Genomic DNA, 14,195 nt, shown 5'->3' on the forward strand with positions numbered 1-14,195 from the left:
TCGTATCTATGGAGAGCCCACCTAGGTCATGATCCCAAAATGTGAGTTTTGTCATCCCATTTGAGGTTCCAAGCCACAAATTAGGAAGCTCTGATGTAGTTATTACTTGATAATAAAGCTAATTTCTGATTATAGGGAAGTACTGCTGCTTGTTGTGCTGTTTGGAGACCAGCACTATACTAGTATTGCACTAGGATTTAATTATTTGTAGGGTTGCCAATTGGCTCTAGATGTGCCTGAAAGGTCGATCCAGGTTCTATTTCATAACATACTGGGACTTGGTCTTGATTTTTAGGGAGAATCCAGTTTGGAAATTGGAACTATCAAGTCCTTTCATACAATGGGGTAAATCCTGGACTGGACAAACCCTGTTTGGTGAATCTAGTGTTAGTTGGCAATCCTAAAGTCTGTATTCTGACAGTTAATATTGTCACTGAACTTCTGACCTTTGAACTTTTTTAAGCATTTAGCTAGGATAGTTTCTGTTATTTACTTGAACATTACCCTCCCTGTAATACTTTGACCTTTTTTTCCAGTTTGAGCTTGATTCAGTTATGGGTACTGTACAAACAGCATTACTTAAAATATAAATTTGCAAATATAATATGAATTTGTATGTTTATATATATTAATTTTTGAGTGAGAATGGCTAGAAAGTTTGTTAGCAATATCATAGGCTATCTTAAGAGTCTAGGTATGGGAAAGCAGTCTCTGTGCTCTTGTTCCATAGGCCTATGACAACAAGTCCCAAAAGAGGCAGTAGACAAGTACTTGGTCTAGAACAGGGGTAGGCAATTCCGGTCCTCGAGAGCCGGAGCCAGGTCAGGTTTTCAGGATATCCATAATAAATATGCAAGAGATAGATTTGCATCTCAAGGAGGCAGTGCATGCAAATCCATCTCACACATATTCATTGTGGAGATCCTAAAAACCTGACGTGGCTCCGGTTCTTGAGGACCGGAATTGCCTACCCCTGGTCTAGAACAACCAGGAAATTACAAAATAGATGAAGACGGCCTTGGTTTTGGTCAGTATTTTAATAAACCCTCTACATTGCTAAACTGTCGTTCTTTCATCTACTCTGGATTTCATGGTTGCTCTGCATCAGGTATTTTGTCTTCTATGATAAAAATTGCCTGATAGATGAAATTTTAGGTAACAGGAGGATGGTGATGGCTGTCTATTCTTCAGACCTTTCCTACTGGCTACTTTGTGAAGTAGCAGAGGTCTTTTAGGCTACTTCTTCATCTATATGGCACTTGAACCTGTAATGGGGTGTTAGTGGTAGATGTATGATATTAGAAGGTGTTAATGAAAATGTTCCAGAATTGATTTGGGGGAGAGACCCTTTAATAGGATCAATTTGTGAGGCAATAGGCATAATCCATGCCTTGGTCTCTCTCTATCACTTAAAGTAGGCAGTAGTACAACAATACTCTACCTTTTTGTAGATGTTATAGTATCTAGGTTTCAATTTTGTATTAACTTGTTGGTGGCAGAAGCTTCCATACTGTCTATTCTTGGTGATAGACTTTCTATATGAAATTCAGAAACTTGGCACCAGTGAGTTAACGCTGGAAGCTATTCCAATAGTTGATTTGGTATTTTTCCTTTTTGGGGAACAGGGTGAAGTTGACATTAGAAGGTCGAGAGGAGGAGGAGGAGGATGACGACGACCAAAATAAGATTTCGACACCTCTTTCGAAGATGTCAACCACTTTGGAGATCTCTCTAATTAGCGATAATGAGTTTAAATCTCGACACTCCCAACCTGAATTTGGCTATGCTTTGCAACCTGATCGATGGACTGAGTACAGCATACATACCATGGAACCAGATAACTTGGAATTAATTTTTGACTTCTTTGAGGCAAGTGTCTGATACTTTTAATATGTGAACTGCACTCAAATTAACCTGTTTTGTCTATTAAAAAAGCACCAATTAAAGATAGATAATAAAAAAGCAGATTTCACGAAAATTCTCAAATAACCTACATTTTTAACAAGTGTGAGATTACACTTTAGGTGGGGAACATTTTTCTTCATGATCAAGCAACCTCTCAAGTCAGTTTAAGTGGGTAAAATCATCCAGCAGAATCAGCATGAGCAAATACTTATGTAATCTTTCAACTCCTGGAAGCATTTTGAAAGTCCAATTTGCATGTGCAGTACTTCTGTACTGTCATCACGTGGGGCCTCCCCAGTCTTCATTTTTCTGTGGAGTACAGTACTTCTCATTGAGGTTCCCCAACCCACTTGTAAAATGCTCATCACACATAGTGTTGCATTTGAGGACCTCAATCCCTTTTAGGCATTTCAAAGTTTTTAACATAATAGATATACTGGGTCAGAATAGTAGTCCATCTAGCCCAGTAGTGCCAAACCAAATCACAAATACCTGACAGGTTGTGAAATGGTAAACTTAGGAATAATATTAGGATTTTTTTTTCATGGACAAGTGGTACAATGCCCGGAATGCCTTTCTGAAGGAGAAGTGGAGACAAAAACATTGACAGACTTCAAAAAGGTGTGGGATGAATGCAGGGTATCCCTAATTAGAAAAGGGATAATATATTTAAAAAAATACAAATGGCTGCATGGTGGTGTTGAGTGGTGCTTAGATGGTGACTCTGGTCATTTAAGAACTAAGGCCTCTTCTGGGCATTCTTTTATAGTCTATATCCATATATGGAAAGACAGTTTAGGATGGGCTGGAGAGGGCTTCAACAGCACATAAGTACAGAGCTGAGCAGACTTCTATGGCCTTGTCCCAGAAATGGCAAAGAAAGACATGGGTCAGGTATTTTTATACCACATTCATTGTTTGATCATGAATGAATAATGTGTGCTTATTGGGCAGACAGGATGAACTGTTCAGGTCTTTATCTTCTGTAAGCTGGTATGTTACTATGTTGAACTGTGTTGAAATAGTTTTCTGAGTTGCTGTGAATATTCCTGAGGTTCAGACAAACTAGAAGAGTGTTGAAATTTGGAGGGCTCCACGAAAGTATGTCTCATTTGGAATATATCACTTTCATTTTTAGGGAAATGGTGAATACTATTCCACTTAAGTTGGAGATGGAATGGGATGAAGTAGTTCTTCACATCTCTCCCCCCCCCCATCTGAACATCGTTTATGGTGTCTTTCCCTCCCTCTACCCACATTTTTTAATTTTCTACCACAGCAGAGAGCTGACAATCTGATTCACCTGTGCCAACAAGTCTCTGCCCTACCAAGCATAATAATAGCATGTCAAATTCTACAACTTCTAGGTCGCATGGCTTCCATGATACGTCACTCCATTTGCACATCTCCACTTCAGGATACCGCAGTGGACTCTATCTACCCAATGGTCTTGGGCTATAAGACACCTCTCTGTTCCAGTCTTCCACTCAACACTGTAATTGCTTTAAATAGACCAGATTCTCTGCTTAGTGTCAACTGCATTCTCTTCCACCTGTGACATGTCCACTCACATCATTTCTGGACTACCTTCTTCATATGTCTAACTCAGGCCTGAAGATAACTTAGAGTGCATCTCAGTGTTTGTGCACTTCAAGCTCCCTTGGACAAGAAACTTTTATCTGTTCATCCTTAGTATCCAGATTCGTAATTAATCTAATTATTTGTTTTATATACCAAATCATCTCTTGAAAATAGGAGCTCGATTTGGTTTACCTAATTAGATTCGGCTAAACCACAAGTCAATATATCCAAAATGGATGTTTATGGAGAAGTACTAGGGATCTCAAGCGCTCACAGCTATAAGCCTGATGTGTTTTTCAAGCTAATAACTCCAAAGTGAGCTATCATCGGTCCTGTATATTCTCCTTTTTCTTCAATTTTTATCAAAAACTTTTTCTTTTTAATATTTTAAATATTTTCAATGTTTTAAATACTTTACAAGTCTTATTTTAATTTATATAATGATCTTCATTTATTAAGCAATACTCTCCCACTATAGAATATAGTTATGAAGTACTTAGCTTCACGACGGAAGAACTCCGTTTCGTTCATACTATATTTAGAAGAGCTTCATCAGGGAAGGCGCCAGCAATGGCACTGTTTATACCATCGGCACAATACAGTCAAATTTCAACAAATTAGTGAGAGACTACAAATTTCAATGGTACAAAGTGCGTATCGTGCCGTTGAAATTTGTAGAGAGGGCCTCAGATATCGGTGACTTTATCCCTTCGCCTTGGCTCTGACGGTGGGGAGTACAACGAGACGGGTTTGAACAGTGGCGGAGGCCTGGTCAGTGCTACAAGAACTAAGTGCACCTAATCTTCCTGTGAGGGGACCTGCTGGAGAGCGAGGGGAGGAGAGAGCTGGACCTTCTGGATGGGGGCGACAGACCAGAGGAGCGACGGCGCGGAGTGCAATGAGCAGTGAGCCACCGGGACATGAGAGGGCTGCTGACACCACTGGACTTCTTTGTTGACCTGGAGGGCTTCTGTTGTTTGGAGGCCTTGGGGTCTTTAGTTGGGAGGTGGCAGTGGGTATGTATAGGGTGAGTGCGTTTTTGGGAGGGATGGCATATAGGTCAGGGAGTCTGGGTGTGGAGGGGATCTGGGAGGAGGGCCGGGTGTGATGTGGAGGGCAGCTGACAGCATGGGGCCTGCATGGTGGGTCTGGGCTGTCCGATGCGGTATGGCTGGGGGGGGGGGTATATTATGGGGGGCTGTGCTGTGGTTGTGTGCTGGGTGAATGTTGCAGGGAGGGATGGAGGATCTGTAGGTGTGGGATATTGGCGGTAGGGACCCGGGTGGAAAGTCTTGCACACATTAGGTACACATATCTGGAGTGGAGGGGAAGTGCAATGGGGTGGTGGAGTTGCTTCTTCCTCAAGGGATCTTGAGATCTGTTTGGATGATCTCGAGATGTAGTTTTGGGTTAGGTACTGGGGGGAGGGGTTGGGAGTTGGGGTGTGGGGGGGATGATATGGTACTCTCTGCCCAGAATTGGTACTGGATGGTCATCTGATGCTCTGGTGGGGCTTGGTCAGGGCTGGTATGGCCGGGTCCCAAGGGTACTGATGGTGGAGTATGTGGAGTGGTTGTTGGCAGTGGATCCTGGTTAATTTTGTAACTTGGAATGTGGGGGGGATAAACTCCTTATTCACTCAAAAACAAGCCCCACACGGACAAACGATACACACACCCAGCAACACTACAAGGCCTTACTTACAACCCACAACATTCACACTCCCCAAAGAGAAAGGGAAAAAGGAAAAAGAAAGAAGTGGAGAAAAAGGCCTCAGTTCAGCTTCATCTGGCCAAAAAAACTCCACTCCTACAAAAGCTGTTTATGTGTAAATGCTGAAAAATAGTCCAAGAAAACAAGGCAACTAAAGTAGCCTGCCAGGTGGTATCAAACGGCACACCTACTACAGTTGAAAGTCAGTGGGTGAATGTAACAAAAGGTGATGAAGTGGTGAGGATGTTTGAGGAGTATGGTGGGTCTGGAATATCTGGATGTGAAGCAATGATATGAACACCCCTGATGCAGCGATTTGATGCGAAACGGAGAGTTCCCCGTTGGGTGTAAGGACTGCCTGGCCTGGATTTGGAGGCCATTAGCAGCTAAGTTATTTTTTCTTGCTTTTGCTATGGATGTTATGAGCTGGACTATACTGCCTTTTGTTACATTCATCCACTGACTTTCATCTGTATTAGACGTGCCGTTTGATACCACCTGGCAGGCTACTTTAGTTGCCTTGTTTTCTTGGACTATTTTTCAGCATTTACACATAAACAGCTTTTGTAGGAGTGGAGTTTTTTTGGCCAGATGAAGCTGAACTGAGGCCTTTTTCTCCACTTCTTTCTTTTTCCTTTTTCCCTTTCTTTTTGGGGAGTGTGAATGTTGTGGGTTGTAAGTAAGGCCTTGTAGTGTTGCTGGGTGTGTGTATTGTTTGTCCGTGTGGGGCTTGTTTTTGAGTGAATAAGGGATATATTCAGGCCCTAATCCTTGAGTATTTATTTCTAGTGGGGATAAACTCCCCCATTAAACGCTCAAAAATTTTGCAACACTTACAGCGCCATAAGGTGGATGTAGCCTTTCTCCAGGAGACCCATTTGACTGATCTTGAACATATGAAATTGAAGCAATGGTGAGTGGGGGAGTGTGTTGCAGCTTCTGCTAAGGGGAAACACGGGAGGGGGGTGATTCTGTTCCGTAAGAGCCTCCTAGACAACTTACAAATTTTGGCTAAGGATGGGGAGGGGCAGATATGTGCTCTGTCGAGGGGTGATCGCACAGTGGGACATGGTATTTTGCTGTGTGTATGCTCCTAATGAAAGTGACCCGACATTCTATGCTAAATTGACCCGCTTGTTGTTGCCTTTCGCCCAGGTCTCCCTGATTGTTGGGGAAGACTTTAATGCTGTTCGTGATTCTGGTTTGGATTGCATGGGGCCAGGGGGTGCTCTACGTTGGGCAGGGGAGAAGGAGCTCCAAAAATTTAGTGATAACCTGGAATTAATAGACCCCTGGAGGGTTCTGCATGGCACCGAGAGGGATTACACCCACATGTCCCGGGCGCACGGTACGCAGTCTCGCATAGATTATATGTGGGTGACAGAACAGGTGTTTAGGAAGCTGAAGTGATCGGAGATAGGTCCCTATTCAATCTCTGATCATGCTTGGGTTCAAGTGACATGGCAAGAAGGAGGGGGGCCTCCGGGGAAGTGGCGCTGGGTTTTTCCGCTTGCATTATACAGGGATTCGAACTACTGGGAACGGTTGCTGGGTACATGGAATGAATACAAACGGCATAATGCTCACACGGAAGGGGACCCTATCTTATTCTGGGAAGTAGCGAAGGTGGTGTTGAGAGGGGATACCCTTAGTTAGTAGTAGTCATATTAAAAAAAGTTCGAGATCGGGAAATCCTGCGTTTAGAGAGGGATGTTGCTGGGGCCCGGAAGTGGTATGGCCGGACTGGTGACCCCATGCACAAATAGGAGTTGATGGAATACTCCCTACTACATTAGCGGACGTGCAAATCCCTCGCTTACTATAAGTACCAGCTTTATAGATATGGGAATAAGGGGGGAAAATTACTGGCCCGACTGGTTTCTACCAGGACGGGCCCACGTAGGGTTCAGGCCCTGCGGAACGAGCAGAGGGGGACAGTTACCACAGATCCGGAGATCGGAGACATATTTTTTCGCTATTTTAAGAATGCCCCCCCGTCAGAGGAGAGAGTACCTGCAGGCTCCTATTTGGATGGGATAATGTTGCCCCGTAGGCAATAAAATTCTAGAATTAGAGACAGAGATAACGAACGCCGACCTCGATGTAATAGCGATATCTGAGACTTGGTTCACAGACTCACATGGGTGGGACATGGCTATACCAGGATAAAACTTACTTCGTCGGGACAGAGAGGGAAGGATAGGGGGTGGGGTAGCACTATACACTAGAGATAACATCAAAGTCACCAGAATCACAGATGTCAACTACACCGGGGAATCACTCTGGGTGAACCTGGCCAGAGGAAACGAAAAATGCTTGTATCTGGGTGTAGTATACAGGCCCCCAAAACAGCAGGAAGACAGGGATATGGAACTAATCAAAGACATTGAGAACATTACTTTACGTGGGGACACGGTTCTGCTAGGGGACTTCATATGCCCGATGCTGATTGGAAGACACTTTCTGCTACTACCAGCAGCAGCAGAAGGCTTTTAACCTCCATAAAAGGGGCGCGACTCAAACAAATGGTGCTGGAGCCCACCAGAGATCAGGCGACACTGGACCTGATACTCACCAACAGAGAAAGCGTTTCAGAAGTTTTGGTAGGCGATACACTAGCCTCCAGCGACCACAACATGGTATGGTTCAACATCAAGATAGGCTTCACTAGATCAAACACAGCAACAAAGGTCCTCGACTTTCGGGGCACTGACTTTAAACGCATGGGAGACTTCGTCCATCAGGCGCTACAAAACCAAGCTGAAACCAATAATGTAGAGGCTATGTGGTCAATCCTGAAATGCACCTTGCATGAGGCAACAAACCACTATATAAAAACAGTAAGCAAACGACGGAGGAAGAACAAGCCCCAGTGGTTCTCTGCAGAGATCTCGGATCTTGTTAAGGAAAAAAAAAAGCTTTTATTTCCTACAAGCATACAGGAAACAGGGTGACAAAAGAAGACTATCTGACCAGGTCTAAAGCAGTCAAAGCGGCAGTCAGAGAGGCCAAGATTCAAACAGAAGAACAACTAGCGAAAAACATTAAAAAAGCGGATAAATCCTTCTTCAGATACATCAGCGACAGGAAACGAAACACAGATGGAATAGTACGTCTCAGGAAAACAGACAGGACCTATGCAGAAACGGATTCTGATAAAGCCAAACTACTAAATGAATACTTTTGCTTAGTCTTTACTTGTGAAGCGCCGGGGACCGGTCCACAACTGCAAGCAAGGCAAACCTCGAAGACCCGTTTCAAAACTTCAAGTTTACACCCAGCAGCGTCCATGGCGAACTATCAAAACTCAAGGTGAACAAAGCCATGGGACCGGACAATCTACACTCCAGGATTCTTAGGGAGTTGTGTGATGTCCTGGCAGAGCCGCTATCCGTGCTGTTCAATCTTTCCCTAAGTACCGGAAAAGTCCCCATGGACTGGAAAACAGCTAACGTCATTCCATTGCACAAAAAAGGTTGCAGAACAGAAGCTGCAAATTACAGACCGGTCAGTCTCACCTCAATAGTGAGCAAACTCATGGAAAGACTTATTAAACAAGAATTAGATACGATCCTGACCGAGGAGAATCTACAGGATCCCCAGCAGCATGGATTCAAAAAGGGAAGGTCCTATCAATCCAATCTGATCAGCTTCTTTGACTGGGTTACAAGGAAACTGGATATGGGGAAGTCTCTAGACGTCGTGTACTTGGACTTCAGCAAAGCTTTTGATAGCGTCCCGCACCGCAGATTGTTGAGCAAGATGACTTCGATGGGATTGGGAGTGATATTGACGACATGGGTCAATGACTGGTTAAGCGGTAGAATCCAGAGGGTGGTGGTTAATGGTACCCCCTCCAATACATCGGAGGTGACCAGTGGAGTGCCACAGGGATCGGTCTTGGGACCGATCCTTTTCAACATATACATAAGAGACCTGACTCAAGGGCTTCAAGGTAAAATAACACTATTCGCTGACGACGCCAAACTATGCAACATAGTAGATAACAGCACCTTACCCGACAGTATGGAGCAGGACCTGCTCTTATTGGAACTTTGGTCCTCGACTTGGCAGCTGGGCTTTAATGCCAAAAAATGTAAGGTCATGCACCTTGGCAGCAAAAACCCATGCAGAACTTACACTCTGAATGGTGAGACTTTAGCTAGGACTGGGGCAGAACGTGATTTGGGAGTAATCATTTGTGAAGACATGAAAACTGCCAAGCAGGTGGAGAAAGCTGCATCCAAGGCTAGACAAATGGTGGGATGCATCCGTAGAGGTTTCGTCAGCCGGAGGCCCGAAGTTATAATGCCCCTGTACAGATCCATGGTGAGACCTCATCTTGAATATTGTGTTCAATTCTGGAGACCACATTATCAAAAATATGTGCGGAGAATCGAGTCGGTTCAGCGAATTACCACCAGGATGGTCTTGGGCAGTGTTCCCGCTAAGCTGCGCTGGCCTGCGCTCGCGCACAAAATATTACATCGCAGCGCACAAGTTTCTCTTCACAGCGCACACACGCGTCGCAAAGGTAAGGGGAGGTAAGGTAAGGGGACGCATTGGGGGGATTGCACTTCCCCACAATTGCCATGCTTCGGTTCCTCTTCTTCCTTCCTTCCTCCCCCCCCCGCGGGACCCTGCGGCACCATCAACTCTTACTCCCTCTAATGTCGGCCCTGCAGCTCCAGACTTCCTCGCACCTTCTCCCCTCCCCCTTTGGATCGCTATTATTTTAAATGTTATAGCCGCGGAGCTGTATCCATCAGTGGAGATGTCTAACCTCGGCCTGCCCCGGAACTCTTACTGCAACAGTGACTTCCTGTTCCTGCCTAGACGGGCGGCTGCTGCAGTAAGAGTTCCGGGGCAGGCCGAGGTTAGACATCTCCACTGATGGATACAGCTCCGCGGCTATAACAGCTCCTGCAGCTCTGCACTTCCCCACAATTGCCATGCTTCGGTTCCTCTTCTTCCTTCCTTCCTCCCCCCCCCCCGCGGGACCCTGCGGCACCATCAACTCTTATTCCCTCTAATGTCGGCCCTGCAGCTCCAGACTTCCTCGCACCTTCTCCCCTCCCCCTTTGGATCGCTATTATTTTAAATGTTATAGCCGCGGAGCTGTATCCATCAGTGGAGATGGCTAACCTCGGCCTGCCCCGGAACTCTTACTGCAGCAGCCGCCCGTCTAGGCAGGAACAGGAAGTCACTGTTGCAGTAAGAGTTCCGGGGCAGGCCGAGGTTAGACATCTCCACTGATGGATACAGCTCCGCGGCTATAACATTTAAAATAATAGCGATCCAAAGGGGGAGGGGAGAAGGTGCGAGGAAGTCTGGAGCTGCAGGGCCGACATTAGAGGGAGTAAGAGTTGATGGTGCCGCAGGGTCCCGCGGGGGGGGGGGGGGAGGAAGGAAGGAAGAAGAGGAACCGAAGCATGGCAATTGTGGGGAAGTGCAGAGCTGCAGGGAAGAGTGTTGCGGTACCCAGCTGGAGGGAGAAGGAAGATGAGGGAGGGAATTAAAGGAGATGCCAGGGCTTGGAGCGGAGGAGGAAGGTATGCCAGTCTAAGGGAAAAGGAAGGGGGAGATGTGAGAGCATGGAGGGGGAGCGAAAGATGGAAGAAAAGGAAAGGAGAGAGATGCCAGAGAATCAGGGAAGGGGAGATACCAGACTATGAGGAGAGGTGTGGGAGAGGGAAGGCGAGGAGAGAGATGCCAGACCAATGGGGTGAAAGGAGAGATGGAAGGGGGAGGCATACAGTTTCTGGAAGGGGCATAGAAGGAGAGAAGATGCCATATAGGGGAAGAGAGACGGCAGACAGTGGATGGAAGGAAGAGAGTTACAAGAAGATGAGGAAAGGAGAAACCACAGAAGACAAAGGTAGAAAAAAATTTCTATTTATTTATTGCTTTAGGAGACATGTGTCACTGTTTCTGTGAAGCATTGTATGCAGAGTCCAGCTTCTTGCTGGTTCAATTTAACCTTTGTCTATGTATTTTTATTTTATCCCCCCTTTTACAAAACTGTGAAGCGTTTTTAGCACCAGCCTTGGTGGTAGCAGCTCTGATGCTCAGAATTTTATGAGCATCAGAGCTGTTACCTCCGTAGCTAAAATCCACACTACAGTTTTGTAAAAGAGGGAGGGGTTAGTTTGTGATTACATATTCCTTACTAGGCGAAGGTGTTTTCTGTGTTCTGTGTGTTTTCTGTTAGGATTGACGGTGTAGGATTGATCTGTGCTGGTCTGGCTTGTTTAGTTTTACAATGGGTGTATTGATGTACTGCTCACTGCAATATGTAAGATGCTGCCTTTTCCTAGGTACTCATGTGTGACGTGTGGTTTGTTACTAAAAATCATGTTTTTCTTACAGATGGGGGGGGGTGCCAAAAAATGATGGGCCCCGGATGTTACATATGCTAGGTACGCCACTGTATGTAAAGATACCAGAAAGCTGGCGTAGCAAAAACTTTAAGTAAATTGTTATTCTTCTAAGTTTTGAGTATTTAACCCTCCCACAATCTCACGGGCACTCGTTTCAAGTTTATTGAGATTTTGATTTAAACGCAATATCAAATATTTTCAATGCGTATAACAAAAATAAATTTGGGGAAATAAATAAAACCATTTGAACCAGTGTTCCCGCTAAGCTGCGCTGGCGCACAAAATATTACATCGCAGCGCACACGTTTCTCGTCACAGCGCACAATCGGAAGAGGCGTACGGCAGATGGCAGGGCGGCGAGAGGAGAATCGGGCGAGTTGGCTCATAACTTGCTGGCGCCCTATATTTTTGGCTCACGGTGAAAAAAGTTTGCTCACAACACCCGCCCGCTTAGAGGGAACACTGGTCTTGGGACTCAAGAACCTCCCATATGAGGAAAGACTGAATAAACTGCAACTATACTCGCTCGAGGAACGTAGAGAGAGGGGGGACATGATTGAGACTTTTAAATATATCACGGGCCGCATCGAGGTGGAAGACGATATATTCTTTCTTAAAGGACCTTCAACCACAAGAGGTCATCCACTGAAAATCAAAGGCAATTTCATGGCGACGCCAGGAAGTATTTCTTCACCGAAAGGGTAGTCGATCATTGGAATGAACTTCCATTGCACGTGATTAACGCCAGCAGCGTGCTCGATTTCAAAAAGAAATGGGATATGTATGTGGGATCTCTAGCCGGGTGAAGTCTGGGGGTGGGTCATTAACGTGGGCAGACTTGATGGGCTACAGCCCTTTTCTGCCATCATATTCTATGTTTCTATATCTCTGAGACCGACAGGGAGCGTCTGAATGCACCCATAACGCTGGAGGAAGTATATTGGGCTATAGGGAACAGTCATCTGTTGAAAGCACCGGGAGAGGATGACATGTGCATTGAATTTTATAAGCTCTTAGAGGAGGAGATTATCCAGCCGCTCGCTCGGATTTTTAATATCATAGTTGGAGCAGAGGCTTTACCTGAGGGTACGAACACAGCATGCATATTTATGTTGCCTAAACCGCAAAAAGACCCTGAAATAGCAGGCTCCTATCGTCCTATTTCGGTATTGAATACGGAGGTTAAACTGTTAGCGAAAATCATGGCAAAGCGGATGGCTGTTGTGCTTCCTTCCCTTATCCACGACACTCAAGTGGGATTTGTGAAAGGATGGACCATAGCTAAAAATGTAAGAAAATTGTTGCTGTCTTTGGAACAGCGGGCGCTATGTAATCTCCCATCAGTGCTGGTTAGCTTTGATGCTGAAAAGGCGTTTGATAGGGTGCGGTGGGATTTTCTTTATGATATTTTAGCGGCCTATGGTTTTGATGGGTTTTTTGTGTCGGCGGTGCGAGCATTGTATGCTCTTCCGCAGGCTAGAATAGTGTTGAAAGATTTTAAAATGGACCGGTTCCCGATTGCCTGGGGACAAGACAAGGTTGCCCCTTATCGCCGTTGTTGTTTGTGCTCACATTGGACTCCCTAATAGAGAATGACACGGGGAGCGATCCCCGCAGGGAGCCGCGGCGTGGCTGTGGTTTGGCTGCGGGTTATGGAGACTCCATAGCCAAATCGCCGCAGAGACAGGGACAAAAGTTTTCACCGCCTGCAAAAACGGTGAAAAGATTTGTCCCCGCAGGCAAATGTACCCCCTTCTATGTACCGCTATTTACCTTGTCTTCACCGTGTGTCTTTGGTTCGGGACCGGGTGTCAGATTTTTTCCGGCGGCCATGTTTGTCTCCGCCATGTGGTCTGTCTCCTCCAACTCTCTCTACCCGACTTGCACGTTGCCGCATTGACTCCGCCCCCTAATACAGGCTCTTCATTGGTCAGTTCTTTTTGCTGGATTGGATTCACTTTTCACTCATTTCACTGGGAGGAGCTGAAAGCCTGAAAACTTTGTCAGGTACAAGTAAGTGTTCTCCCCGGCTGATTTAGATGACCGCCCAGCTAATCCTGCTCCTTCCCGGGCTGACTTGCGCCGAAAATTTTGTTTGACGCCTGCCTATTTTTTTTTTTTTTTGCCAGCATGCTTTTACTTGCTTCGGGCTTTCCTCGTTGTCGGGACCTGCCTACTTTCTGTTTCCGCGAAGGCAGGACCCGGCAGCGAGGAAGGACTGAAGCAAGTAAAAGCAGCAAGTTGTAAGCTTCCCTCCGGGGCTCTATCGTGTGCGTGCCAGCTTCCCTTCTCTTCCCCCCCCGGGACGCTACTTCTGGTTTCGGAGGGAAGAGAAGGGAAGCCAGCATGCACACAATAGAGCCCCGGAGGGAAGCTTACAACTTGCTGCTTTTACTTGCTTCGGGACTTCCTCGCTGCCGGGTCCTGCCTTCGCGGAAACAGAAAGTAGGCAGGTCCCGGCAACGAGGAAGGCCCGAAGCAAGTAACAGCAGCAAGTGTAGTGGTATACCATTTGAGAAAAAAAAAAAACGCCCGGACATCGGACCTGATTCTGCTTGATCTCGCCAGGGACACGGACCGACACGGACCTCAGATTTTTAAGGCGGTACGGATTTA

General features: G+C 45.9%; 1 protein-coding gene across 1 annotated transcript in view; it reads left to right on the forward strand.

Annotated features, from left to right (window-relative positions):
- GPCPD1 (glycerophosphocholine phosphodiesterase 1) overlaps nucleotides 1–14,195 on the forward strand; it is a 234,105-nt gene that overhangs the window by 116,305 nt on the left and 103,605 nt on the right. Inside the window, 1 exon segment of the mRNA XM_033936285.1 lies at nucleotides 1,626–1,869. Within this exon segment, the coding sequence (XP_033792176.1) occupies nucleotides 1,626–1,869 (244 nt within the window).

This window comes from Geotrypetes seraphini, chromosome 3 (genome assembly GCF_902459505.1).
Source record: "Geotrypetes seraphini chromosome 3, aGeoSer1.1, whole genome shotgun sequence".
Taxonomy (NCBI): domain Eukaryota; kingdom Metazoa; phylum Chordata; class Amphibia; order Gymnophiona; family Dermophiidae; genus Geotrypetes; species Geotrypetes seraphini.